The sequence below is a fragment of the Phoxinus phoxinus genome (genome assembly GCF_949152265.1).
Source record: "Phoxinus phoxinus genome assembly, chromosome: 11".
Classification (NCBI taxonomy): Eukaryota; Metazoa; Chordata; class Actinopteri; order Cypriniformes; family Leuciscidae; genus Phoxinus; species Phoxinus phoxinus.
The window spans coordinates 17237875-17265870 of record NC_136886.1 but is presented as its reverse complement, the minus strand read 5'-3'; the positions used below and the strand labels follow the sequence as shown (position 1 = coordinate 17265870).

General features: G+C 38.4%; 2 protein-coding genes across 4 annotated transcripts; one reads left to right on the top strand and one right to left on the bottom strand.

The window, feature by feature from the left end:
• The first annotated feature begins 1 nt into the window (after position 1).
• Positions 2-27821, top strand: LOC307006902 (uncharacterized protein). The gene is made up of 6 exons (XM_079628404.1): positions 2-348; positions 704-766; positions 877-942; positions 1016-1104; positions 26753-26786; positions 27699-27821. The coding sequence occupies exons 1-6, from the start codon at positions 346-348 to the stop codon at positions 27813-27815; spliced, it is 372 nt and encodes a 123-aa protein (XP_079484530.1). The 5' UTR covers positions 2-345; the 3' UTR covers positions 27816-27821.
• Positions 2674-27897, bottom strand: bcl6aa (BCL6A transcription repressor a). 3 transcript variants are annotated; one of them, XM_079628399.1, is made up of 10 exons: positions 27262-27897; positions 13048-13140; positions 6783-6954; positions 6469-6690; positions 5379-6347; positions 4877-5058; positions 4624-4791; positions 4407-4537; positions 4191-4328; positions 2674-4097 (listed from the first exon to the last, which is right to left on the bottom strand). In XM_079628399.1, the coding sequence occupies exons 1-10, from the start codon at positions 27287-27289 to the stop codon at positions 3954-3956; spliced, it is 2247 nt and encodes a 748-aa protein (XP_079484525.1). In that variant the 5' UTR covers positions 27290-27897; the 3' UTR covers positions 2674-3953. The 3 variants fall into 3 exon arrangements, with proteins under 3 accessions (XP_079484525.1, XP_079484524.1, XP_079484526.1); XM_079628398.1 differs by lacking the exon at positions 27262-27897 and having other exon boundaries at positions 13048-13440; XM_079628400.1 differs by lacking the exons at positions 13048-13140; positions 27262-27897 and adding an exon at positions 9814-9878.
• Positions 27898-27996: the final 99 nt, after the last annotated feature.

The window sequence follows — 27996 nt, the reverse complement described above, 5'->3', positions numbered from 1 at the left end:
GGGCGCATTCAACCTGTCACTCACACGATATAGCAGCAAGCAATAGCAAACTACTACAAAAAAAAAATCGCGATGGATTACATTAAATCCCGTCCTACAGTTGTTCTTGCCCAAGAAGCCGCTTTTCACTCCGATGTACGTCACAATAGAAAAAACGCGATCGCAGCCTCCGTTTCAATGAGTGCCGAAGGATTTGTTAATTAGCTCACCAATGAACTTGACATGTGTTAATTTGGTTGAACCGTGAACCAAGACAAATTGCTACCAGCCGTTTGTTAATTGTCCATTCCAGGCCTTTCTGACACGCTCGCGGGTTAAATTACACAGATACAGAGTTTACTGAGAATGGTAGGTGTGATTTATATCCTTTCTAGAAAATTGTATGATTATTTTCAGTACTTTGTGTGATCTCTAGAAAGTATTATACTTCATCATAGGCGCGTTCCGATTCATCTCGAGCTGCATCAGAACGCTCCCATGATGTCCACACACAACACTAGGCCTACGTTTTGAAAAATAAGTAGGCCTAGGTGATTTTATGACGATACATTTGTCAAAATTTCAGGTGTCTGTTATAACTAGGCCTACTTCTACATGGCTTATGACTAGCACAATGGGTCACTGAAGTCATTATTTGGTCAATTGTATAGATTTCGTACTGAAATAATTCCAGACTAGTTCAAGTGTTCATCTGTGTTTTTAGGAGAACTACGTTAATGAGGGCTTCGACATGGAGGAGTGTTGCTCTGAGCAGCACCACAGCAAAGTAAGTTGAGAAAATGACCTTAGGAAGTCCTCAATTATGCAACGGTTAAAAAAGTTTTAAGGACGATAAGTGACCAATTTAGTTTTTCATGATATTGTTTTGTTATTTAGATGGACGATCGCATTGGTAAAGTTTCTGCTTTAAACTCTATACTCCAAGAGCTGTTAGAAGAAAAGGTAGGATTGTAAATAAAAGGGCTTTTAGTTACCTTTTTTTGTAAGTGATCAGTTTTTGAATCTATGTTTTTAGATTTCTACTCAGAAGAAAAATCACTGGATACTTGGCCCCGAGGACCTCAATGACACTCTTGTTCATGATTTTGAGCTAGAAGAAGCAGCGTAAGCTTTGCATCCGTACCTGCATGGTTGTGCATTCACCTGTGAATAAAAGTTGCAGGTGAAAGTTCAGTTTTTAAAAATGACTTTAGTTTTAGTAAACCGTTGTAAATAAAGTAAATATATCTGTGTTCTGTTCTTGTGCTTATTTAATACAGACCCAGAATAGGCGAGCTACTTAAAATTCTATTCGTGAGAGATTCCTCTGTTGCTTGTTTTAAAACTGGGTTGACAAAACTTAGTTTACTGTGTGTTTAAAGACTTGATTATTTGTGAGGGCCAAAGTGTCCTCGCCATTCAACATGTCCTTAAAAATATAGTGAAAACTGTTGACTGGTAATTAGTGACCTGGACCTTGCTAAATTTATAACATTATTCAAGAACCGCTAAGCCAAAACAATCTGTTACCTTAAATTATGTTTATCTCTATAAAGCTGCTTCGAAACAATCTACATTGTTTAAAGTGATATATAAATGAAGATGACTTGACTTGACTTAAGTTTTGGGGTTGAGTTGGATTAGGTGGTAGAAAATGATTAACCTGGTTTAAAAACAATGGTAGTTTATTAGATGTCCTTACTTTGTGAAACAAGTGTCTGCATACCTAGTTAATTTTGGGGGCACAGATGTTTAGTATAAAGGTATAAACTCAGTATAAAAAATTACAGGAGTCAATGGAAATTCCCCACCATGGTAGAACAACGTGCATGTGTTGCATTCTGGGCTATATTGTTGCTTTTTTTGTTTTATTGGTTTTTAAGAAGGAAGCAAAATAATCTCAGACCTGTTCCAGAGTATCACAAGAGGATCTAATACCTTTGGTTTGTAAGGGATAGTTTTCTGATCCCTCTCCCCAATCTCTCATAATGACCATGTTGCAGACTTGCATTATATGATCTGATTATTAAACTGATTATTAAATAAGCTTTTATATGAATAATGACATCTCCCGTCTGTATGATGCTGTGCAGTGTACTGTATTATGATGTGTACATTATAGGTCTGAGCATTAGTTGTGGAGTCAAAATCATTTTTGGTTGATGTTTTATATCAGCATGTTGAAGTGGTTTAAATCTGTTTGTGATGTTTTAGATGGAGCTGTTTGTCGCCTGTTTACTGTGAATCAGTACTGGTGAAACTTAAAGCACATGTCTGTGGAAAAACAAACTCTGTAGCCCAACTGTTGTAGTGTTTCACTCCTACTGGGGTTAGTTCATTCTTTCATAGTACTCTAGTCCTGTAAAAGGAATTGATACTACAGAGGTGTGTAGCTTCCAGTGTTGCTTTTCACTACCCTAAGTTTGTGGTGATTTGGTTCCCTGCTTATTGTCTCGACTCTCTAACAATTCGGTCTTTGTTGTAGCATGCAAGTATTCCCATAATGCTAAGCTTTTAAAAAAATATATGAAAATATGTGTATATATATGTATGAGAAATGTTAATGATTAAATTGTCAAGAGAATGGTGAATGCACTTGAAACTTGATGTTAAAAATGACCGTGACAAAGGTCTTCATCGTCTTTCACTTTCATGTTGCTTTGAATATGAAATAAATAGGCTACGCACAAGTGTTAGACATAGAAATCCAATACTTTTATTTTACATTCATACATCTATATTTTACAATAAGCTTAATGCATTTTTTTTATTTAAAAAAGCCCAATCCCAAAACAAGTCCTGAAGATGTATAGCTCACGCAATGATTTGCATTTTTTTTTCTTAAAGTGTGTGAAAAGCATTTATAAAGCACACATGCACACACGCAGTCACAGCGTCCTTCTGTCACACATTCTCGCATGTCTACACACTCAAAAAGGAAAAAAAGGACACCTGTTGCCCTTCAGTTGTACCTTAGTAGAGCTGGGCTGAATGAAATAAATTCAGACACCATTGAGAAAGGCACCTTGAGTACACAGTGTATACACAGACAAAAAGAAAATAAAGACAATATTATAACCTTTTACTGTAGCTTCTAGAACAACAACAAAACTGTAAACCTTCACTTGCCAAAAGAAATTAAAAGTCACGTTTCTATACAAATACATCTGAAGCAAAATATCTCCTTGGTCATAACATAGCAGTACCTTTTTTTATTCTTTTTTTTTATCATTATTATTACTTTTGAATGCATATGTTACCATGTAATTCCAGATCGGCTCTGCCAGCAGAGAGCAATCTTGATGTAAAGTAATTACACGTTGTCACAATATTTATGCAGTTTCCTACATAGTAAAAGTTTATCAGTGGCAACCCACCTCATGCATGTTTTCCATTTGAGAGAGCAGCCATCATTCTCAAAAGTACACGACAAAAACCAAGTAAGATATTCAATGCTATAGTCACAGTTAGGAGTTCCTCTTACAAGACAGAGGTTGTTCCAACATAGTGTAACCTGTACATTTATATATAAAAATCTATAGACACACAATTCTTTGCTTTGCGAGAAATGTGTTTGACTTAAAATATTCCAACCTCGATCAAAATCCCCAATACCTTCAGAAAAGTATGTTTGTTTTTTTCATTAGAAAATACTGTATTTTCAAAAACCAGATTTAAATGTTTTACATTCCATCCTTCTTCCAACAAAATAAAGCTTTTTATAACTCAAATTGTAAAAACACTCCCAACATTAATATATATATATTCATATGTAAATATAAACAATAAAGTGACTACAAGAGATCATAATTGTGGTTCTATGTTCAAATGTAGAGGAAACCCGTTTAGACTGGCATTTCATGCCAGTTTTTTTTTCTTCTTGTCCGATTAACACAGTGTGGCACTAAAATTTTGAATGATTGTACAAGTCAGGTCATATAATGCCATGGTCAGGTCTGCCCCAAAGTGCCTGCTCAGCATGCCTTCGTCAAGTCAGTCGGTAGGTCTGTCGAGGACATGCGATATTGGATTTTGGTGTTGGTGATCGCGCCGTGCTTCTGCCGGAGGTGTAGCCGCAGCTGACTCTTGTGGCGAAAATGCAAGTTGCATTTCTCACACTGAAAAACAAATGCAAGAACAGTATTTAGGACGAGAATGAATGCTTTTGCACTTTATAAATCTAGTTATGATATGGCTGTACGTATTCTTACATGATAGGGCTTTTCTCCTGTGTGTATTCGCAGGTGGCTTTTCAGTGTCTGCAAATGGCGGAAACGAGTGCCACAGATCTCACATGGATATGGCTTCTCTCCAGTATGAATCAGAACGTGAGCCCGAAGGTGAGCAACCTGTGCAAAACAAGGTTATGTTATTCTTTCAAATCTCTTTTTCTCTGTCTCTACAATTGACCAACTCGAGGCACTCACCTGCACAAATCTAGCGCCGCATGTCTCACACTTGTATGGCTTTTCTCCTGAGTGAATCCGTGTGTGGGTTTTGAGGTTTGCTGGTCTGTTGAACTGAGCCCCACAGATATTGCATCTATATGGTTTCTCTCCTGCAGCGCAAATGAAAAGTAGGTTAAGCAAAACATCGAACGTCAAAGCCAAAATTACATTTGTATTAGCAGCTGTTTATTTTTACCGGTGTGAACTGTTTTATGACTGGCAAGGTTTCCCTTGTAGCGGAATGCTGCTTGGCAACGGTCACATTTGTATGGCTTGTCGCTGTGGACCTGAAGCGTGTGGCGTTTCAAGGCTTCCTCCTCTGCAAACTTGGAGTCGCATTCATTACAGAAGTAGGTTCCATTTTCTGTGAGGCAAAGGAGTAATGGTTTTAGGTTGGTTTTGGAAGACACAAACAGGTTCTTAGGAAACCATTTAGAAGAGCATCTTACCACAGCTGGAATCAGAGTACTCGGAGTGCATCTCAGACATCTCCTCGGCCAGACGTGAGGCCGATGTGTTGGGACAGATGTCAGAGTGCTGTGGAGACTGGGAGCCACAGGACGAGCATTTTAAATGGCTCATATAGAGAGAAGAGTGGCTGTCGCTGTTCCTCTGCGATCCCTCCAGAGTTCTGATGAGGAGAACGCCACATTTTAGGTCTTTATGCAGAGGAATTCACTCTAATTTTTATAGGATACTGAATGAATTTCACACATTCCTGCTAAGAGGTAAATCCTCTGTGTGCTTTAAGAGGATTGGAATGGATGAAGAAAAATTCAATCTGGCTTTGTGGAGGTGGTGGGAGGAGAACAGTTTCACAAAATACTCAAACTGGCAGTTCTAAACTTTACTGCATTAGGAAACGAGATCTTCTAATCGGTTTCTGTACTCCTACTACAGGATGACAACTTAAACCTTAAAGAGTTTCAGATTTCCTGCAGAAAAACTCACCTGTTGATGATGTTGTTCAGGCGACTGGCCTGAGGCACAGTGAAGTCTTCGCCTTGCTCGCTAATCTTTGTCGTTGCCTTCGAGTCGGGATGTTCAGAGTCAACGTGGTGAAGGAAAGCAGACAAGCCCGGCCTCGGTGGGGAGTGCATTCCAGGGTCACGAGGATTGGTCTCCTCCTCCTTGGAGCTTTGATTGAGCACAATGAACTTGTACTTCTTCCAGTTGCGAGCTTTAGGGTCTTGTGTACCTTGAGAGGTTGGAGGTTGCGAGGCCTGTGCGAGGGCGGCGTTTTTACTGCTGCTCGACTCTGTTGGGGAATTGGGCTGGCAGTCTGATTTGAGGGGGCTCTGGGGGCTGCTCATCAAGGTTTTGCGTCCATTGGAGGATATGCCCATGGAGTAGTGTTGGTGGCTCAAATGTTCCTCTGCCAGGGAACTCTGCTCTTTCCCAGTCTCCCTCTGCTGCTCTTGGGCCAGGCTGGTAAAGCCATGTTTCCTGGAGCTCATCCCGATCGAATGAACCACTCCCTCCAAGGTCTCCTGCTTCATTTCCGCATCTCTTCCCAGCTCCCTTGAGGAGTATGAGCCTGCGTGGCAAGCGGTTGAGCTCCCGCCGGTGGCGCTGCGGGAGAAGTCGGCCAGCACCGTGTTGTTACCGTCGACCGGAGAGCAGTGTTTGTGATGGATGATGCCTCCCTTTGAGAAGTCTGAGAAAGTGTTCTTGGTGTCAGTAAGCTTGCAAAGAGGAAAGGGGAAACCTTGCATGGGAAACTGGCCGTACAGGTATGAGCTGTTGGGAGCGTTGACCCCGTTAAACATGCAGACGCCATAGGGTCTCCCATCTCTGAAAGTCGCTGCCCGTCCAGAAACGTTATCCATCACCTCGTGGGGTCTGTAACTGTGAACGTCTTGAGGTAAAAGCAGGGGGCTGACCAGAAAGTCCTCTCTGGGAAGTTTGATGGAAGAGTCACTGCATGGGAATAGAGCAAATTAAAGACTTTGGTTCTCTCTCAAAAAGCCATTTAACATTCTGTTTAGCATTCTGTGTTTTTAAGCACTAAGGGGTCATTTATGAACAAAGCAAAATATACCTGGACTTGATGAATCTGTGGCAGGTGTCAACAACATGGTCCATCTGCAAATAGATGGCGGTGTTCATGATGGCCATGATGAGGCTCTCCTTCAGTGCGAGACGTGAAGTGTACATAAACTCCAGAAGGATTGCGAAACCCTCTGGGTCAACTTTTGGGTCCAGACTGATGGCGTTCAGGTTACATTTGTGTGAATCAGTAAAGATTGAGTAAAAGAGCCCACTGTGAAGAAATGATTTTAGTTTTAGTCACACTTTAACATTTTCCATCATAGGCAAGCATGTAACAGAAATACAAATAGCCTTCAAATGCACCTGCATGCCATAAGGACCGTTTTGTGAGCTCGAAACTGTTGTCTGTTGACCAGAATCGTGACATCTGTGAGGATATCTCTGCTGCGCAGTCGGTTCAGGTTGAGCAGAACATCACTTGCATGACGTGTGAATTGGATGCAGCTGTCGGCTGCACAAGCCATTTTTTCGAGATCTGTTGGAAAACACAATGAACCATGAATGATGTAATCGGTGCTCACTGAACAACGTGCTAAAATCAGAAAAGTTGGGTATTATTCTAGCATCACAGGAATATTTAAAGCTTATATTAGCTGTTAGAAACTTTATAAACAAAGGAATTGCTGTTGCTCTTTGCTTTTTTTATGGGAGGCATGTCAAAACATCTATTAAGAATATAGCTTTAATCCTGTTATGCATCAAAAAAAATTGTCAATGTGTACCTCCTCTGCTTTTCCTCTGACAAAGGAACACAAAAGGAGAAGTTATGGAGAATGACAGCCTCAGTCGCCATTCACTTTGATTGCAACTTTTTTTGCATACAATAAAAGTGAATGGTGACTGAGGCTGTCATTCTGCCTGACAACTCCTTTTGTGTTCCACTGAAGAAAGTGAGCCATTAGGGTTTGGAACAACAGGAGGGTGAGTAAATGATGACAGACTTATAATTTTTGGGTGAACTATCCCTTTAATCTGAAAATCAATTAAATTTAAAAGTTCTCTCTTTCTCCGGTAGGTGGCGACAAATGATGAAAATATTTAGTTAGAGATCTGACGTCCATCCACGTGCAGTAGTTTTGTCACGTCTGAGAATCTTTTTTCCTCCTACATAAAATTATATTTTATCTGACCACATTTATAGGAACCTTAATCAAGCTAAAATAAACTTTCTCAGAAAATGCATATTTATCATATGTCCCTAGTTCACTGAAATTTGCATTTACACTGCTTTTGTCTTGTGACGAAAATAGCTTCTTTCCCTGCGTTTTTAAAGTCTTTATGTGTGGAGGAGAATAAACTCGAATGAGTCATGGGAAAATTAGGCTGTTTATTGCTGCACTGTGAACCGATACACTTCACTATTGAGGAATGGGTGTAATAACAGACAAAGTGGAATAGACAACAAACACAAACCAAGAATGACGTTAATACTGTAGAAGAGTTTATTTTATTTTTTATAGATTCATTTTGAGACAACACATTATGCTCTCCTTCAGACATTGAACGCATCACCTCAGACCGTTCTCCCAGTCACATCTGGCGCCTTGACACAAATATATAGTTTCACTGGACGCCTTTAAATAGTTAGGCGAACATTTCTCACATGTTGAACATTCAGTTTTAGAGATTCTGTTTCCATTTGAGTCTACATAATATCAATATCCCAGACTGCGCGCTGTCATTATGCCAAAGCAGCTGTAATGCTCTTGTGTGAGGAGGCAAAACACACATGGACCGGGAAAGGGATCTGGATTTTAACCACTAAACAAACAAATAAAAATTACACACAGAAACCACAACACCTGAATACACCAGCTCTTTACAACGTTTTGAACATTTATTATATAATAGACCAGAACTTTTGTTGCCACTCTGCTTGCACGTTCTGAACTACTTTTACGTTTGTTGTTTAAGAAATCAGAAGTTTTGCGTCCACGAGATGTCACCCAGTGACCGTTTTGAAGTTCAGCGGCACTAAACGACAACGACAACACCTGCAACTCGCATATCAAGTCATATTTGACAATTTCGCACGCATTTTGCGGTCTTAAATCACTAAGAACGTATAAACAGAACGTCAACTTCTCACGAACCGAGAAGAGTCGTATGGCAGACCGCACGCGCTCGCTGTTGAGCTCTTACATATCTCGCATTCTTAGCCTACTCTCAGTTTACATCTTAAGTATTAAATCTTATTTAACACTTTTACTCTTTGTAACGCCAGTAAATGTGCTCACTCCAGGAATAGAGCCCGATCCAAAACACGCAAACAGCGGCAAGATTTATGAGCCTCTGCTCAATGGCAAACAGCACTTTGTAACCACTTTAAATATAGTCGATTTCTTCTGTTAAAACCGGTCTTATTATCCAGATGCATCTCTACATCTTTCTATTTTGTTGCATTTCTGACGAGAACATTACAAATTACTTTAAAACGAAAGAGCACATTGGGGACAAATCACAAACATAGAAAAGAAACATGACTACAGAGAAACTTGTGCAGGTCTGTTATGCTCGTGCTGCTACAAAGTGACAGCGAACCGAACTATGTAAACTTTTCTATTGCATCTCTACCGCCAAACGCTGACGGATCTTGTAACAATTCAAAATTCTCTTTCGTTTTAAATGTGTATATATTGATCGCTTATGCATTTTTGAGAGAGAGAGAAAAAAAAAACAATAAATGGCAATATCAGTGATGACAGTAGTGAGCAAATACCCTCAACAACTGTACAACTAATCAGAAAACATAGGATGTGATTTATACAAGCATACACACACACTGAAAACATAATGTATTTGGCACAGGACAACAAAACCAAGACGTCAAGAGAAAGAGCGAGCGCGAGTGCAAACTCTGCTTTCTGAGCTACTTTTAAAACATGCGCCGAGTAAAAGGAGTGAAATCGTCGGATGTCTTCGTTAAAGCTTTTATTTTTTTGTTTAACCACGCAGTGCACAACCTCTACTGTATTATCTTATTCCCCATGTGCCATTTAGTCAACTTTGTAAGCAGTCTTGCTTGGGCAAAAAAACGCGCACCGCGTCTAAATGTTCAACCCTCTGCTGCACGTCCTATTTACGACCCCAATGTTCCGCAGTGAGAACTGACAGAGCAGTGTGGTTCTGTTCATGCAGGACGACCTGAACTGTCAAAATCATTTTCAGCAGACAGACCCACTACATAAACACTCCGCTCTAGAAATTGTCCACAAAAACACCTTCAAATCAGCCGAGATAAACATTTAACCATAAAATCCAATAAAACAGCCTAATGTACATGTGTGAGTAATGGCAACAGCGCGCCAGAAGGAAAAGAATGTAAAAAAATCACCTGGTAGTGCTTTCCTAGAAACTTCTTGCATCACCACTTCTAAGAACCCCAGTTCTAAGAATCAGGAGAGCTCAATTCTCGGAATTTGAGCTGGCGACCATACCATTTTTAGAGGACAGGGGTGTGTAAGATTTTGCTTTAAGTTTGTATTTCTTCAGTTATCGTCAATAATTGAATTTCATACAATTGCACTTCAATAATAAACTACAGTGTTTATAAATTCGATGTTTTAAATGCAAATTAAAGAATCATATTTGCGTTACGATTGAGAAAAATAGTTGCATTCAATGTCTAATTCCTCCTTTCTGATGGACGCGTCCAGACAGAGACGGTCACGTGGCCAGAGAAAGTGGCTTACGTACGTTGTCTTTTTAGCCCAGCCTCAAAATACTCAGAACTAATTTGCTATTCCATGACATAAGCAAAGTGTCCATTCGTTGCCTTTCCCTGTATTAAACCCACGGCCATAACCTAGTCTTTACAGAACATATCTGGATCGCTTATTCACACGGACACAGATTTTTTTTATTGTTATTTTTTTCTCTCTAAGTGATATCGTTTTCCTATTATGTTACCTCTTCAAATCTGTGGACCTGCTGGCCAGTGTGCACAAGGGTTTGTTTGACCGGGATTATATATGAACATTGAAACATTGTGCTTGAATACTGGCTTGACGGGAATGTCGTTAATTTGTTATAAAATGTAAACTTTGATTCTAACTGCTTTGTTTTGGGTTTGTCTGTGTCTAAAGCGATAACGTTATGCTACTGACGAACTAACGGTTATTTGGCAAATAACGTCGATAAATGTGTTAAGGTGGTTGTGCTTCAGATGAATATTGATAAATATTTGTTAAAGCCACTTTGTTTCGGAATTGTGCAGTAGGCTATTAACGATTTAATTGTCAATTGGCGGTGAACCTTAGGCTACTGCACCGTTGCGCGAGCGCTTGTCTCGTGAAGATGCCAGTGACAGGCTACAACTGACTGACGAATTAATTACTCCGCATTAGTGATTTAGTGCTATATGCTCTTGGAGCTGCGCTTTCTATAGCTACATACTATTTGACGCCGCATTCTCTACTGGTAAAAAAGTATCTATGTCCGCCACGACGAAACTCAGAGAAGACAGCAGCACACAAAAACAACAGTTACAAACACTTGTTGTTTATGCCCACGAATATGATGTTATGTTTGCTTCATGATACGTAATCGTGGTGCGTCCAATTTATTTTTATGCGTTAACCTATTACGGTATTATTACGTTGTACTTAATTATGTTCTGAGCAAAAGTTGAATACAATTTTGTGAACTAATAGTTACTGTTCTAAAGTGTCGAAACTTCTATAAACTGGTAACTTGAACACGTCCATTGAAATGAAGCTGCATACCGAAATGGCAGCTCCTGTTCACCGATTAACTTCAGGCCTCCGTCCATTAAAACCCCATGGTCACACACAATATTTTTAAGAATGCATTTTAGTATTTTTTTATATAAATATATAGAGACAATGCTGCAAAAATAGAGAAGGAGAATTTTAAATTATTTGAAAATAACACATGGGGTTTAATAAAAAGCTCTGCATATTTTGACATCTTGGTCATTAGGCTACTCTTCAAAGTTGCACTCGTGTTTTTTTTTTTTAAAGTTAGTTATTATTATTAATGCTATTATATGGACATGGTTTATTCTGTCATCTGATAAGAAGGTGTTTTTCAAAGAATCGTCTGTCATTACGCATTAGAAGACGGCATGTCTGTTTGGTATTTTGCATGCATGTCTCGCGTTTTTTTCTTCACTAAACGCGTACAGTCATTGCTGGTAGGAAACGCACGTCTGGCGTCGTGGTTTTCATCCAACTTGCAGAGAACACTCGAAAAGTGTCTGTGTAGTCTCTTTAAAAGTCTAGGACGTTCCCCGAGTTCTCACTTTCAGGTACAGCAGTAGTTTCTGCAGGATCCCTTGAGACACTATATAATTTCATTAGAGTACCTGATTAAAAAAAAGTAGTTAATTTGACCCATTGGATATAATGGAGCAGCCTCAGTTATTCAAAGTTCAGCTAACACTGGCAGAGCACTATCTTCGATGTTTGTGTGAGAAATAAAGTTAATTTTCTGTTTTTAGCACTCATTTTAAGCAAATTATATCGTCTGTAATTTATTAGACATATACTGGCTTTCAGGTGATTTATTATCACAAGTTGAAGTGCTGAGCAATACTGTTCAACAACATGAACTTAATATGTGAATATTCCCTGGGGCCGTTTATAATCTCACTTTGTTATTGACACTGCAATTAATTATATTAGTATGTAATATAGGCTATATATATAACAGACTCTGTCTGGAATGCAAGGAACTTTACCTGGGTGGTACATTTTTGGCTGGCTCGTAGTCTTGGAATCTGTTTTGCTCTTGACATTTTTACATTGCAGGCCTGTTTGCAGCACAGCGCAGGGAGTATGTTTTGAGATGATGTCCTTTCATGTTTACATTAGAGTCATAGAGTAGATTGCTTGTTAAATTGTTAACATTAACTGCTTAGAACAAGTTATATACTTTTAAAACCCCTTTCTTGCTCCACATTGATTTTTTTTTCTACAAAGTGTTTATAATAACCATATATATATTTGTTTCTTCTGTGTATTGTACATTCGTGGAATTCATGTAGATCCACAATGAAGAAGAAAAAAATAATAAAATATATAAATATATATATTTCTAAATATTGATGTCAAGACTTTGATTTGCATACTAGTTCTTTTGTGGTATATGTGTGCATCAATCTACTGAGATGTGAATGCATAATCAGAAAATATGAGCTGAATAGTGAATGTAGAAGGAGTAAGAACTGAGTTTTCAATGTGTCGTAATCACATTTGTTCTCATATTTCTGTAAAGCTAAATGTAACTGGACAACTCTGACCTACTACTTTTTACAACCATCACCTGTAGTTTTAAGCTTGAGCAGTCAAGAGAAATGTCATCAGGAACATCTGTTTTTTTTTGTGTGTGTATTAAGTAGATTCTTTTCAAGGGAAATAGTGGGGAAATGCAATAAGAAGTTTCATAGTGCATAACCAAATAATGTTGTAAAAAGAATGATGGGAAGAACAAATTAAGCCACTTACTAACTGGATCGCCTAAATCTTGATGATTACTTAATTCACTTTGCATTTACTTTTTGGTGTGAAGCGTGGACTGCTGGGATTTGACTTTCTGACATGCTCACCTGGGTAACTTCGTTTGTGGCTCCAGCTGGGGGGAGCTGGTCCGTTCTCCCTTGAGCCATTTATACCCTGGCACAGAAGGAGCATCTGTTGGGCTGTGGTGGAAAAAGGAAGAATATCAGTGCACATGTTTCCCCCCTAACAGATCAAATGCTTTGGTCTGGATTTAGTTGGTGTTTCCGTTGCAGCCTTAATATTCTGCTGATTATTTGTCATCATAAAAAAATGGATTTTACAGGGTTAATGATTGTCATGAAGACCAACACACACATTATTCATCAAGTACTGGATAGTAACTTAGTTGTGGACATTATTATTTGATTTTATTGATACAATCTGACTGTTTAAGACCTCATTTTTGTTTCTTAGGCCCATTCACATTCCTTATAAATTTATGCAACAGGGCAGAGCATTTGTAATGAATATATTTAATAATAATAAAAATGTCTGTACTTAAAAATATATATATTTCTATTTTTGTGATTGTTGTTCTTCCTGCTATTTATCTTTTTGGTTTCATTAGTCTTGACTCATGTAATTGTGAATATTATTTTTTTGTAATTCAGCTGAATAGCAACAGTGTCAGCATTGCACTCTTTGGCTACGTGAAATGGTGGAACGTCAATAGAATTATTTTTTTTTTTTTCAAAAACAGCTGAACTTTTGTGACACCATAGCGTGACTCAAAGGAAGAAGATCTCGCAAAGATGGAGATCAAATCAAGAAAGTAAAAAGTGACAGAACCTGACATTTAGTTTTCCTTTCTTACTCTTGGAGTTTTGTTTCAAAATTCTGAATGAATGAATCTTCACCTAATATACATAAGTAATATAACAAATATATGTTATACAATAATACTCAGAGAGAGATGGATTTATATATATATATTATGTACCGGTGTGTGTGTGTGTATATATATATATACATACACACACAATGAAAATTGGAATTTGTGCACATGATCGTCAATGTGCTTTTACTCTTACAACATGTAACGTTCACTAAATTTTGCTCATTAATATACAGTAATATTCAAGCCATCTCAAAAGAATCTGAGATGAAATGTTTACCTCATAATTACTCCTGAAAGAAATGTGTCGCTATTGTTGAAGTTTACAAGACAGGAAAACATGTTCCAAAAATAGTTTTGCCTCTGTGCTACCTTGGCTAGTTGTACCCCGGATTGTGTGGGCTGATTTTTTTAGAACAGAGGTGGAACAGACGCACGAGATGGAACGCCTCTATACTTTCTTGTGAAGATGCCTAGGCAGTCATAATAGAAGCATAAAGCGAAAGCATGAATATATTTGACCTTCTCGTGACAGCCCACAATGTAAAATTTAATTTCAACAACAACCCACATAAAAAGCATTTAGTGTTGTGAAGAGGCAGAAGTCATTTACTTTCCTCAGTTTAACACTGATTGACCTACTTTGTTATTTTGGCCTGAGGAGAAAATTGAATCAACGTAATAAATTGATTTTTTTCTGACCCACTAATATATTTTACCAGCTTTGATTCAAGTGTGTTAGTTTAGAGAACATATGATTGTTGTAGATGGAATAGGAAGACTTGAAACAAACTTGTTGGCAAACATTTATACCAATTTACTGACCTAAAAATGTCGCGTGGTGTTACCTAAAGTCATAGCATATTCACCTTCAATTAATGTGAGTGTTTACATCTTATTTTCAATGTTGCACATTTTTATTTTACAAATCATTATTTTCAGTAAAGCTTATACTACTTGTGTTTTTAACAAACATTATGATTAATTATTATTAAAGTTTTTGTGAGTCACACCACATGACATTTTACATGAGTTTCACATGAAAGTAAAATTATCGACTCACTGTCATGAACGGAGCATTGAAACAGTTTAGTTAAAATATATATATTTTTAAAGATTATGCCAAACTACTTACAGTTTTCTTTTCAAGAATAACATTTTTAATAAGCCTTTTTTTCTGTATTAAGATATCAGGATACCCTCCCCCCCCCTCCCTCCAAAAAATAATTGTAATACAGACATCAATAATTGTATGTATATAAAATGCATTTTAATGTGTTCATGAATAAATTAATGGTTATAATAAAAAATATAAGCAGCATTGACCCATTATATTAGTGTATAGTTATGGAAAAAAGGATTCACCCTGAACTGAAGAAGGGGATTTGAGGTTATCTGCCAATTTATGTTGGTAATTATTTACAGCATCACTTGGATACTTTTTTTCAACCTTCACAAAAAAAAAAACACGGATATCCACCCATCTGGATCCGGCGCCCCATTAAAAACACCCCAGGTGTTCGTGATCCAACAGGGGAAAGTCTCTTAAATAGTTAAGGCCCTCCTTCACAACAACCACCGATTCAGCACTGCCAAACAAAGAGCATGTTGAGCTTCAAAACAAAGAGCAGCGTCAACTTTATTTCAATCCACTGGAGGGTTGTTTAAGGCCCTCCGATGTGGTTTTGCATAACGCACGGCCGTAAAAGCATCCAGGAGTTTGTAGAGAAATGTGTAATTTAGCATGGCCCCCTGCAGTGCCCAACCACATGCGCATGAGATAATTACTGCAAAACCTTGGCAAACTTTTAGCCAACGAATTCCACACAAAAATAAATGACCCACTTAGAAAATCTGGATTAGGTAGGGGAGACTTGATCAATACTCTATGGTAGATGAACGGTTAGCTGCTACTGTTCAACAGGCGCGAAATGCACATTGTTAGGGTGACATCATTGGGTTGTTCCCAGGCCACTTTGTGAGTGATTTCAGTTTGTGTTAGAAAGGGAAATGAGCTAGTGATAGTAAGAGATTACCGATACTTATTCTACAATATGAGAGGCTTGTGTGTCACTATTCCAGTCAGTTTGAACAGTAATCAGCGGTACTAGTTTGTTCTGCTCCAACTTTTCCTTACAAGTTGTAAAACAACTACCGTATGATGCTGAATAGGCACGATGTGCTGCCCATTAACATTAGCCTAAGCGCCGGAAACTGCCCCACAGTCTTTTCTACATGAGCGGCAAATTTTTACCCCCATCTGATAGCAACTTTTTTGTTTTTTAATTTTTTTTGCCAGCTTCAGCCTTCATTGTCAGCGAAGTCTTGAGCCAACCGTGTTCATCAGAGGAATGATGCAACGGAGCTGTAACACGGTGCGGATCCGCTGTTAGCAAGTGCACTGAGGTCCTCTTAGTTCTTTAATATAAAAAGACTGCTTTTGGGTTGTGAATAAAAATTCCAAAGGAAGCCTTTTCTTTTCTAAATCTCCATAGAGAATAGAAGACATGTCACATGGATAACCACTTTTTTAAGATCAGCAATTTAAGGCTTAGTTCTTACTTGTATCACACTTTACTTTATAGCACATTACTTTACACATTAATACACACACACACACACACACACACGTTATGTGAAACTAACACATGAAACTCTAGTGCAGGCTGATCCTCAAACTCATTGTGTAGCGATCGCATCTTCATCTACATATCACAGCTGATTGGTTGTTGTTGGGCTCGACATTCAAACACATAACGGTAGTGTTGGTGTTGGCAGTCTGCAGTGCGCTACATAAACCCTCCACCTTCCCCAGCTCCACCTGTATATGTCTGCTACGGGGGGTTATTCATGTGCCGCAGCAGCATCTCTTGTGATACCAAGCTCCTAGTTCACTATACTGAAAGAAGATTGGCAGATTCCTGTCTGTGATGAAAGAAACCCTGAAGTGTCGGTACTGTTATCATTCACTCTTGTATCTGTTTGACTTCACGCTTGGCTCACAAAGCCATGACAACCGCACTGGTCTCCATAAGATGTAAATATGGCCTATTTACAGTTATTTGATAACATTTCTCCAAATAATTTCAACACAAGCCACTATCATAATGCACAATTACAAATATTGCTCAGGTGAACTTATACTTACCTGACATTTATAACAGATATTGAAAAAGAGTGTGAGATTTGAACTTTATCACCAGGTCCATTAACATCTCCTACAAAGATGAATGATCAAATGCTTAGAATCAAATAAAGCAAAGAATTTGTATTTAAAGTGTCAAGGCCTATAATTCAAGTACACTTTCTCTCTGGGACAAACCTCAATCTTTATAAGCTTTTAATAGCATGTAGTTGCCCTTGAGAGTATTGCACCGGTTATTATGACGAACCTCGCTTCCTCACATGATGGATGTCTGGAGGTTGCAGACTGAAAACACTTTGAGTCGTTTGCCATTCTTTAACATTTGAGCAAGACTCGTCCAGAAGAGACGAAGCTGGTATGTATTTAACGCCTACAGTGCTTCATACTCATCTCTTCAACTGCGGTGAGAAAACCAGCCTCTCTGTGGTCAGATCTGATGTTTCGACTTTCTTCCCACATCAAATTTACCATTCTCATTCTCATAGTTTGAGAAGTTGGCACAATGATATTTTTGTTTTATTCAAAGACATTAATAATTATATTAGTCGTATTTAATAAGTTCGTTTCAGGCACCAGATGCAAACGCTGACATATATGAGGCAGATCAGATTTAGACTGAGGCGTGGGCCATGTCTCGAGGTTTTGCATGTGAGCTGATCAGCACAGGATGTCACAGCCCAAACAGCAGTAGGCGGGGTGGGGTGGGGAGGGGGGTGTAGAGTGGTGGAGGTACTGCCGCTTTGTCTACTTCAGTAACATTACAGATGTGTGGGTATATGCAGTCTGTAAGTAAGGCCTGGCATGGGGGGGGGGGGTTGGGTGAAGGCACACAGCTGCCACACCGACGCCATACGCATCCTCGACCAACTCGCTGAAGATGTGCGTGCGTGTCATGCTATAACATTTTTAGTTATTGATTCATCATGACAATGACAATACATTTATTTAAGATTTATACAGTAAAAAGAGGTAATCTACTATATATATATATATATATATATATATATATATATATATATATATAAAAACTAGTTAATATCATTGTTGAGTGTGTGTGTATATATACACACACACACACACACACTCACATATCAATTATATATATATATATATATATATTATATATATTGATATGTGAGTCTGTGTGTGTGTGATATATATATACTCGATGAGAATACTTCTCTTCCATGTAATTCTCCTGCGCTATTCACCTGGCGTAAACACCGCTGCACTTCCAGGTTCTACGTCAGAACGCCGGCACATTATCGGCCGGCTCCTGCGTCAGCATCACTCGCATGTGTCGTGGTGCTCACACGAGCAGCGTCAGCCAATAATGAGCCAGCATTCTGATGTAGAACCTGGAAGTGCTGCAGTGTTTACGCTACGTGAATATGGGAAAAAAGAGATTGTTGAATATTTTGGGATTTTTTTGCACACAAAAATGATTCTCGTCACTTCATAACATTAAGATTGAAGCAATGTAGTCACTTGGACTATTTTAATGATGTCTTTTACCTTTCTGGGCCTTGAAAGTTGCAATGACGTTGCTGCCAATGGCTGGTTCAGAAACCTCTCGGATTTCATCAAAATATCTTAATTTCTGTCCCGAAGATGAACGAAGGTCTTACAGGTTTGGAACGACAGGATTTTTTCTAACCCTTTACCACTACAATATCAATGAGGTTAAAAAGAGAATGAAAGCATCAGAACAAGCAGTGTAACAATAATGCCTTTAAAGATTAAAAAAGTGAAATTCGACTTTTTCAGCAAAAAAACAAAACAAAAAGCTGCTGTGTTACAGTGTGACGATGGGATTCGCTTACTCAAGCACTGACATCTTCTTTTTCCACAGATTAGAAAAATGACTTTTTGAAGCAACAAATTCATCTACAAAAGCAGCTAAAAAGCAGCAGTCCTCATGGAAATTAGCACAGTCACTTGGGGAAAGATCTTTAGTGACTCAGAGACAGAGGCAGGAAACTGTTTACATCACACCTTGGAGGGCTAATAGAGTTTTCGAGTGTTAGTTTATGAGGTTAGTATGCCAAAACTCAAGTGGAAATTTTTCACATTGGTGTAGAGCAGTTTTTAGTTTTGCGATCGGATGGTGATGAATATAACATGTTATAGCACAGGATGTTAGCGTGTTTCTAAGTGTAAACTTTTACACATAATCTTCTTCAGGAAAATGTTTTAGTCACCTGCATAACCATACACCCTGAAATAATGTTGCCATGATGCCATCAAATGTTTCGATGTATTCACTTCCTCTTTCACACTTTTTGCATTCAGTAGTGCTTCTAACCTTGCCTACACTGGCTCTATTATTTTATTTAGAAAATAAACTGGCAAAAAAACAACTTAAAAAAAAGTCTAAACGGGGCCAGTGCGCATCTAGTTTGAGCAATTTAGAGATATATGGCAGCCTAAAAGCTAGATGGGGTGAAGGAAGGAGGAGCTGACGAGGAGCCAGAAAGAAAAAAAAGGGGGCGAACACAAGAATGAGAGAAAGAATTCAGTGTTTTGGAATTTTTCTGTTTTTCCCCTCAAGTACAGGATGTTTTCTGAGTCCGGCGCCACCTGGTGGATTGCAAAAAAGAGTGAAAACAGACCTCTGACATGTCAGTTGGTGTAAGTTACGCACCCGTTCTGTATTTGTACAGTGTTCACTTTGTAGGTTAAGACTGAGCCGTTCTTCAGAGCGTCTGCTTCGTCCTCCAATTACAAACATCACATAGATCACGTTCAACCTTTGAAGCCTCCATTTAAAGCAATAACAATGACTCATACTTTTCTCATTTCTAGTCGTGCTTCAGAGAACACAGAGCGGACTAGAAGGCAGGGCACCAAAATGTGAAAATATGACTCCCTTTTTTATAATCCCACCCCTTTAGCACCCTCTAAACCTATCATGAACTAGTTTTCGAAACAGCCCATTTGTTGTTGTCATTGTCTTAAAGTGTCAAGGGAGCTGGTTGATCATTATCAGAGAAAGAGCAGTACTCTTTAGCATTCAGATGCGCAATCCGAATGCCACAAACACATGCTTTAAAGGATTAGTTCACTTCAAAATGAAAATTCTGTCATCATTTGCTCACCCTCAAGTTGTTTCAAATCTGTATGAATTTCTTTCTTCTGCTGCACACAAAGGAAGATATTTTGTAAGAATGCCTGTAACCAAACAGTTGATGTACCCTATTGACTTTCATAGTATTTTTTTTTCCTACTATGGAAGTCAATGGGGCTCATCAACTGTCTGGTTACCGACATTCTTCAAAATATCTTCCTTTGTGTGCAGCAGAAGAAAGAAATTCATACGGATTTGAAACAACTTGAGGGTGAGCAAATGATGACAGAATTTTGATTTTGAAGTGAACTATTCCTTTAAGATGCGCTTGTTTTTGTTGCCTTTAAAAATATATTATGTATTTCTGAAGGCTTACATTTTGTGTGGTTTAAGGTTATGTATTCTCACTCCTCCAGATTTAATTAGGCGTTAATCTCAGGGAAAAGATGTCTCGAATCCATTCATTTTAATGTGTGCTATTTCCTTCCTTCCACACCTTGCCTTAAAGTGTGGCGCAAGACTAATTTCTCAAACGGCCTAATCCCTTTAAGAATCGCGCTTGCGATATCATGCTCTCTTGTGGAATTGGGATTTGGAGGAATATGTTGGACTACATTTTTATGCCAAAGAGAGTGCTTCTTATCATTTGGTGTAAATGGAACTTGCTGCTATAAAATGCTACATGGTTGGAGCTCATCCAGAGGAGTTCATGGAGATCTCAATTATGCGCCATTTAAGTACCAACTTTGTCTGATGTGTCTCTTAAAATAAAAAAAGAAGCACAAATAAGACAACTTTTGCGTACTGCAGCCGGTGGTTATAACATTTACTGTACATGGGAAGACAATTTTGGCTTGAAGAATCTGATAAGAACCATTCTGCGCAATCATTCCGAAACCTCTGACTTTCTATGAGATTGAATTATTGAAAGATTGAGATATTAAAGAGATCTTATTCATGATATTTCTTTCCTTTTGCAGATATTCTGAAAGTACATTAAATTGAAAGTACTCAAATTAGAGCCTGATGACACACACACACACACACACACACACACACACACACACACACACACACACACACACACACACACACACACACACACACACACACACACACACACACACACACACACACACATATATATATGCATGGTTACCTTAATTAATTTCAGTAATTTTAAAATTAGTAGCATGCAGAGAGCAGTGTCTTATATGGAAGGCAAGACAAAGTAACTGTTAGTTATTTAAAGCTTTTAACACACTTTCATTCATCTATCAGTTAAAATCTCCAACCATTGCCTGCATGTAAATGCACCAAATCTCTTTATTCTACATCACTGGGATTTTTTTTTTTCATAGCTTACTGGTGGTTAAAGTGTAGACTTTGGTTTGCTCAAACAGTTCTTAAATCACAGAAGTCAGGATATCAGCAAATCCAATCTGTCCGAAATGCCTCAGTGGAATATCCATTAGGCCTGTGGAGGGGTGTGGTTCTGTGCTGCCTATTTTTGGCTCTCTCCCTCTATCCATCAGAGGGAGCAAATGGAGTGTAATCCATGATAACATGGATGCAGGGGCTTTTGGCGTGGATGAAAGCAATTCCGCCCAGTCCCAGAAATCAGCCCCTCTAAAACCTGATTTTATTTGGATGGTCTCCAACTTTGACCAATTCTAAAAACCCAAGAGGTAGATAAACATGTATTTCCAGAAATTTTTAATAACATATCAATTTACACGGGATTTTTGGGGTAGGATTTGCAGAAGTATATTTTGTTGGGTGAGTTACAAAATCCCTGCAAAATTACATATTTTAAAATATATTCGTATGTGTGCTCAATTGGAAAATCTACGGCGGATCAAGTTTTACGACATCTTGAACTGCAAAAACTATTCGATTATTGTTATCATTGTATAAGGGTATCACTTTCGTAAGACACATAATCAGATTTTAGATGTGAAACAGAGGACATGCGTTCTCTGTTGCCAGGTAACTCGCATATCTCTGCTGGAACAAGTTACCAGCTTTCTGGTAATATAGTAGTGTAGCCTATTTCATTTCCAACCTCATGAAGAACTTCAATATTAGACTTGTTCCCCTGGTTTCACAGACAAGGCTTAAACCTAGTCCCAGACTAAAATACATGTTTGAGCTATTTTAACTGAAAGCAACTTGCACTATATCTTGCACTAGATGTCACTGCCATCGTTTGGTCTCAAGATTCACACAGCGATGTTTTTTTTTCTAAGGCATATTTATAAAAGCTGCTCAAATGCCCTAATTGAACTAAGGCCTAATCCTGGTTTAATCTAAACTCTGTCTGTGAAACCAGGTCGTTGACTGAGAAGTTTCAAAGCACCCAATCATGTATGATCATGTTAGAAAATATCTAGAAAGTTTTTGGGTTAGTGTTCTGTATGTGTGAATAAAAAATTTGTGCACTGCCCTTAAATCCCAAATGTTATCTTATCAATATGAGGGTGATTTTATAAAACTCTAATCATGTTAGTGATCTGAACTTAGTGAGTTGGGGTAGAATGAACATATTGTTCTTCCGTTTTAGTGCAGCTACTGGAAGTCCAGATGGCATTAACATATGTATTTTGTTCTGCCAGCTTTCAGATAGTGTATGAAACCAGCCACCTATCAACACTCACTTGCGCTGGATATGACTCCAACTCCCTTAAACTGCCCTGCTAATGTTTACAGCAAACAGATCAGCCAGAGTCAATGTCACACTGTAAAGCTGTGCTCTTTCGGCATGTTTGCTGCTATGGCAAGAATCTATGGTCATTATGGGAAGAGTGGTGTTGGTCATGATTTATAAGGGATATAATTCCAAATAAGCCCAAATGTTGATTTGTAGCATAATACTAATAGTGATTCCTAAGGGATACATATATGGATCTATACAGTTTTTATTGACTCTTTCTGCAGGTTACATAGTTACGCCAGTAGGTGGCGACAAGTGACTGTCTTTAATGAGTCATTTGAATCATTAACTCAACTATTTCGTTTAGCAATATTGTGTTACTCAGTATGAACTTAACTGTAAAAAATCCACCTATTTCAACTTAAAGTTCAATTGCTGCCTTACATTTGTTAATATAATTAACTTGGTTTGTTGTTGAAATACAACAATATTAAATAATATTAAACTATTAAAAAATCGAATTGAATTTTGTATAACATAAAAAAGTTGAAATTGCTTAAAATGTTTTGATGAGTACTGTAACACTCAAAAAAATGCTGGGTTGGTTCAACCCAAATTTGGGTCAAATATGGACAAACCCAACTGTTGGGTTAAAAATGTAATTTAAAAATGTAACCCAACGGCTGGATTTGTCCATATTTGACCCAAAAAATGGGTTGAAACAACCCAGCATTTTTTAGAGTGAATAAAGTTGCTGACTTACTGATCATATAATTTTTTTAGAATGTTCTTGTTTACTGAACTGTTGTTAAAAAGCAACAAAAAAAAAAGAGCGGTCACATTTACCGTTGCTATGCGAAATTTCATGGGTGAAATCCAGTAATTTCAGTCCATCTTATTTTTAGTGACCCTTAAATTATTTTGTATCATATCATTTTAATCTATTACCGTATTCATAAACACTGGTTTGTAGTGCAAATATGTTGTAATACTTAGTTATTTACATTGTTATTATGAATCGGACGTCTCACACAGAAGATTGCTTACTTCCACTACAAAATAAACTGGATAGGAATCTACTGTATGTAATCGGAGTTTCCTGTGAGAAAAAGTTCCCCATTCTGATTTCCCATTCTGAAAAACATTTAGTTTTTCTGTTCATCTATCCATTTTTAAATGTTACTACTTGTTTCAGAATGTTCAAAGAACATTCAAAAGTAACGTTCCCATATAATGTTTGCAAAATGGTTAAATGTAAAGTTTCCTTAACGTTTGCATAATCAAGGAATAATTTTTTTCAAACAAAATTTTTTATATTTTGAGCATTCAAAGAACATTTAGAAATAACATTTTCATAACTTAATATGAATATTAGCAAAACTTTAATGTTAGCTGGGTCATGCCTATGGCTGAATCACAGCCGTGCTGATATATGGCCATAATGCACTGTGATTTTTGCATTAAAAAGCATATACCTAAAATCTAATGTCACTTTGGTCTCTGCCTGCCTCAGAAACAGCCTCCTTACACAGAAACAGCAAGAAAGGCATAAGTGAGTAAAAAAAAAAAAGAGTATTTTCTGAGTAACCTGGCCTTGATATTACTGACAAAAGAGCTACAAAACTGATTATCCAACGTAGAAATATCAAATCAATGTCAGATCAGTGCTATTTGTCCAATGAGCAGCTGCTTGTGGATTTGTTCTCTACAGCTGATGATAAGCAAATAAGCTGAAGTATTCAATTATTTTATTAGTTTATGCAGAGAAATATGTCTTTGCAAATCAAGGTTGATGTTACAAGTACACTCAAAACACCACAATTTCATGTCAAGGAAAATGTAATGAAATCCGTACTTTTCTAGTGGCATCAGGCAGGACCAGAAAAAATTGACCAATTTTTGGTGAAAAAAAGTCAAATGAATAAATAAAAGCTAAGGGGTCATCATTGCCGGTTTGTGAGGTATCAAAAAGTTTGAAAACCCTTGTCACAGACTAATTAAATCTATTACAATATGGGATCTCAATATGTGTGGCAAAACACATACTCAACATAACTATTCTCACTATTTTAATTGATGAAACTATTGTGACTTCATAGAATTTAGGAAAGTTGTTCTCACAACGACTCCTCATCAGTATAAGCCTTGTGGGGCTCCAACACTTATTAGTTGCTGTTTGGAGAGAGTAAAGTGAACTTTTGACTAGTCAGAATTGAGAGTATTCAGACAGAGGACTTGAATCCCACCATGTAAACTCAGCAGACCGTAACACATCAGAGTGCACAGAGAGCCGTCTTCAGCACCAAAGGTCCTTCAGGAAGTCTTTATGAATGAGACCGTGTTGGACCAGCGTTTTCTGATGTGAGCACATGAGTGGAAAATGAGCTTTCACTAAGCTTGTAAACATGACCATCTCCTCCATGGCTTTTAATCAGCTTCGTGACTGTCCCAGTCCAGAGAATTAGGCGAGAGATCTTACAGGCGCACTGTACATTAGTAAGTGAGTCTTCAGTGCTGTTGCGTTGAACATAAATTGTTTTACACACACTATAGCTTGAGACCTGATCCTTTTGCGTCTCTTTTGATTATTATATATATATATATTAGACACATACCATGCTCGTGTTATTTTAAGTTCATGTTGCAAAGCACATAATAACCTATGCACACAGATTCCTGGTGTAAATGATGCTTATGGAACACTATAATGATGTTGTTATGCCGCTGTAGAAATGTGTGCACATGCTTGCTAGCTGTCTGATTTATTTGGTTAGTTCTGCTAGAACATTCAGCTTTAATATCATTTACAAATTAAGGAAGCTTGTGCATGTACAGACTATATGTATTTAGAGCTCAGATATTTGTTCAACAGCTAAAATAGATTTTTTTTTTTTTTCCCTCCTCCCACACTTACCTGTGACTTTCACTGTCATGTTGCTGGAACTTGAGACATCTCCACTCTTGCTTCATGAGCTGTTATTATGGCAGATACCAAATCGTGTTGTTTTCATTTTTCCAACAGTTATTGCATTATCTGTTCCCTATGCAAATTAATAGACAGCCATATAATAATAATAATAATAATAATAATAATACATTACATTTATATAGCGCCTTTCTGGACACTCAAAGCGCTTTACATAGAAGGGGGGAATCTCCTCAACCACCACCAATGTGCAGCATCCACTTGGATGATGCGACGGCAGCCATATTGCGCCAGAACGCCCACCACACACCAGCTTACTGGTGGAGAGGAGACAGTGATGAAGCCAATCAGTATATATAGGAGGATGATTAGGAGGCCATGATGGACAGAGGCCACTGGGCAAATTTGGCCAGGATGCCGGGGTTACACCCCTACTCTTTCGAAAGACATCCTGGGATTTTTAATGACCACAGAGAGTCAGGACCTCTGACTCACCATATCTCGTGCGTTTTGATTTGCTACCTTATCACAGTGAGCGATGTTTTGAAATTTGTCTAAGCCCACTTGTAATAAAGTACACTTGGCAGAAAATATGTAAGGGGAGGGAGCCTCTTTTTAAAACGATGTCAAATACTTGTGAATTACATCAGAATGAATAAATAAGAGGGTCAAGCATTTTCTGTTAAGACTGTTTGAGCAAATGCCAAGAAGAGAAAACACTCGATCTAAGATTAAGAGAGGGTGCCGAGTCCAAACAGCTTCAGGCACTTTCTTTGTATTCTCCGCTTCTCTCTCCTCTCTGGTGCCTGCTCATTTTGCTCACACATTTTACATTCTTATCATATTAAAAATTCATTTTATCTTGAGTAATGGGGCAAGCTCCGGCTTTTTCCTGTGAATTTTCCTGAGCGTACATTTCAGGGACTTCTCTTTGAAGGGATAGTTCACCAAAAAAATAAAAATCCTACACAAACCTGTATGACTTAGTTTCTTCTGTGGGAAACAAAATAAATGTCTCTTTGGTTCACTTTATACAATGAAAGTTAAAGTTGTTTTTGACCTAATTGACTGTCATTGCATAGGCAAAAACAGTTCTTCATAATATGTTTTCTTTTTGGTTTTACAGAAGAAAGAAACTCCTACTGGACTGGAACGTGAGGGTGAGTAAATTACCAATTGTTTTATTTTTGTGTGAACTATCCCTGTAAGGTTAATCTAGCAGTCATGACCTTTGAGGCTTTCAAGAATTGCACCAAAGTGAGCAGAATGTTGCAGCTGCTATTTATTCAATCGTGACCAGGTATCTGGCATTACTAACAGATTAATCAGTACAAGTGCATTACTACGAACTCTACAAAAAGAGTTATGAAACAAATTCAAAGACCAATCATTTTGAACCCTGACCTCTCCTAGAGTTTCAGTGTTGGTTCACTGAGCGTGTCAAATAAGGAAATTGCTCTGCTGGCATCTCTTTCGTTTTCTCCCCTGTTAATGTGTTTGCTTTTTATTAATTTCCTTTGGATTACTTTACTGCAACCCCAGCAGAATAAAAAAAAAAAGAAAACACAGAGCTGCTGTGAGTGTGAGGTCATGCAGGAGGGTAAGAAACAAGGTAGTAAAACAGAAAATTCTCACCGTGTTTCTGCTGCATGGAGTGGGGCATGCTGGGAGATGAGGGATTACTCAGCGGCAGCGAGGAACCCCCAGCTTCACCACGTCTCAATCTCTGGAGCAGGAAGTGGGACGCCTCAGGTCTGTCCAAAAGTTGCCAATGGGAGGCAGAAGTCTCTTTTTTAACAGTCAAAGATCTGAAATGTCACTGATGCCTTGGGGGAAACGGAGGACATCCGGAATTCAACGAGAGAGAAGAAAGTGGAGCAGGTTGTGACAGCTCTTCAGCGGAACACGAGGATCGGCGGGCGACGGAGCTGGGATTGCCGGGAAAGCTGGCACGAGGCAGAGGGGCTCAGAGCTGAGCGCACACGCTGGCAGATGTTGAAGATGCCTGGCTGGATTGGGGGCAGCTAAGCAGGTGCTGATTCCCGCAGTCTCTTCTTTCTTTCGTCTTACAGGCTGTCGGCGACCCCAAGAATATCCTGGCGAGCGGAAGCTGTCCCTTGCTGGATGCGTTTGCGAGTGAGTGTGTGGAGGAGGATCGGCGTAGCAGAGATCTGAAGCGAGTCGACTGAGCGTGCTCAGCGCTACAGAAGAGGTCCACAGGGCATCAGTGGCACTCTAAGCTGATAGGCCAACAGTGATCTAGCGTACATTGTTTGGTGCTTACTTGGTCCACTTTCCTTGAATGCTAAAATGATGGGGCGTGCTCCTTTTTTTTTTTTTTTTTTTTTGGTGTGGAGGGGGGAACCCTAC

Coding starts and splice junctions, on each gene's coding strand:
- LOC307006902 (XM_079628404.1), top strand. Junction 767..876: donor CTGAGCAGCACCACAGCAAA/GTAAGTTGAGAA, acceptor TTTGTTATTTAG/ATGGACGATCGCATTGGTAA. Junction 26,787..27,698: donor TACTGGACTGGAACGTGAGG/GTGAGTAAATTA, acceptor TTCGTCTTACAG/GCTGTCGGCGACCCCAAGAA.
- bcl6aa (XM_079628398.1), bottom strand. CDS start 13,174: ATGTGCACTGATATTCTTCCTTTTTCCACCACAGCCCAACAGATGCTC. Junction 6,955..13,047: donor CCACAAACGAAGTTACCCAG/GTGAGCATGTCA, acceptor GTTTTCCAACAG/ATCTCGAAAAAATGGCTTGT. Junction 4,329..4,406: donor GCGGCGCTAGATTTGTGCAG/GTGAGTGCCTCG, acceptor TGTTTTGCACAG/GTTGCTCACCTTCGGGCTCA.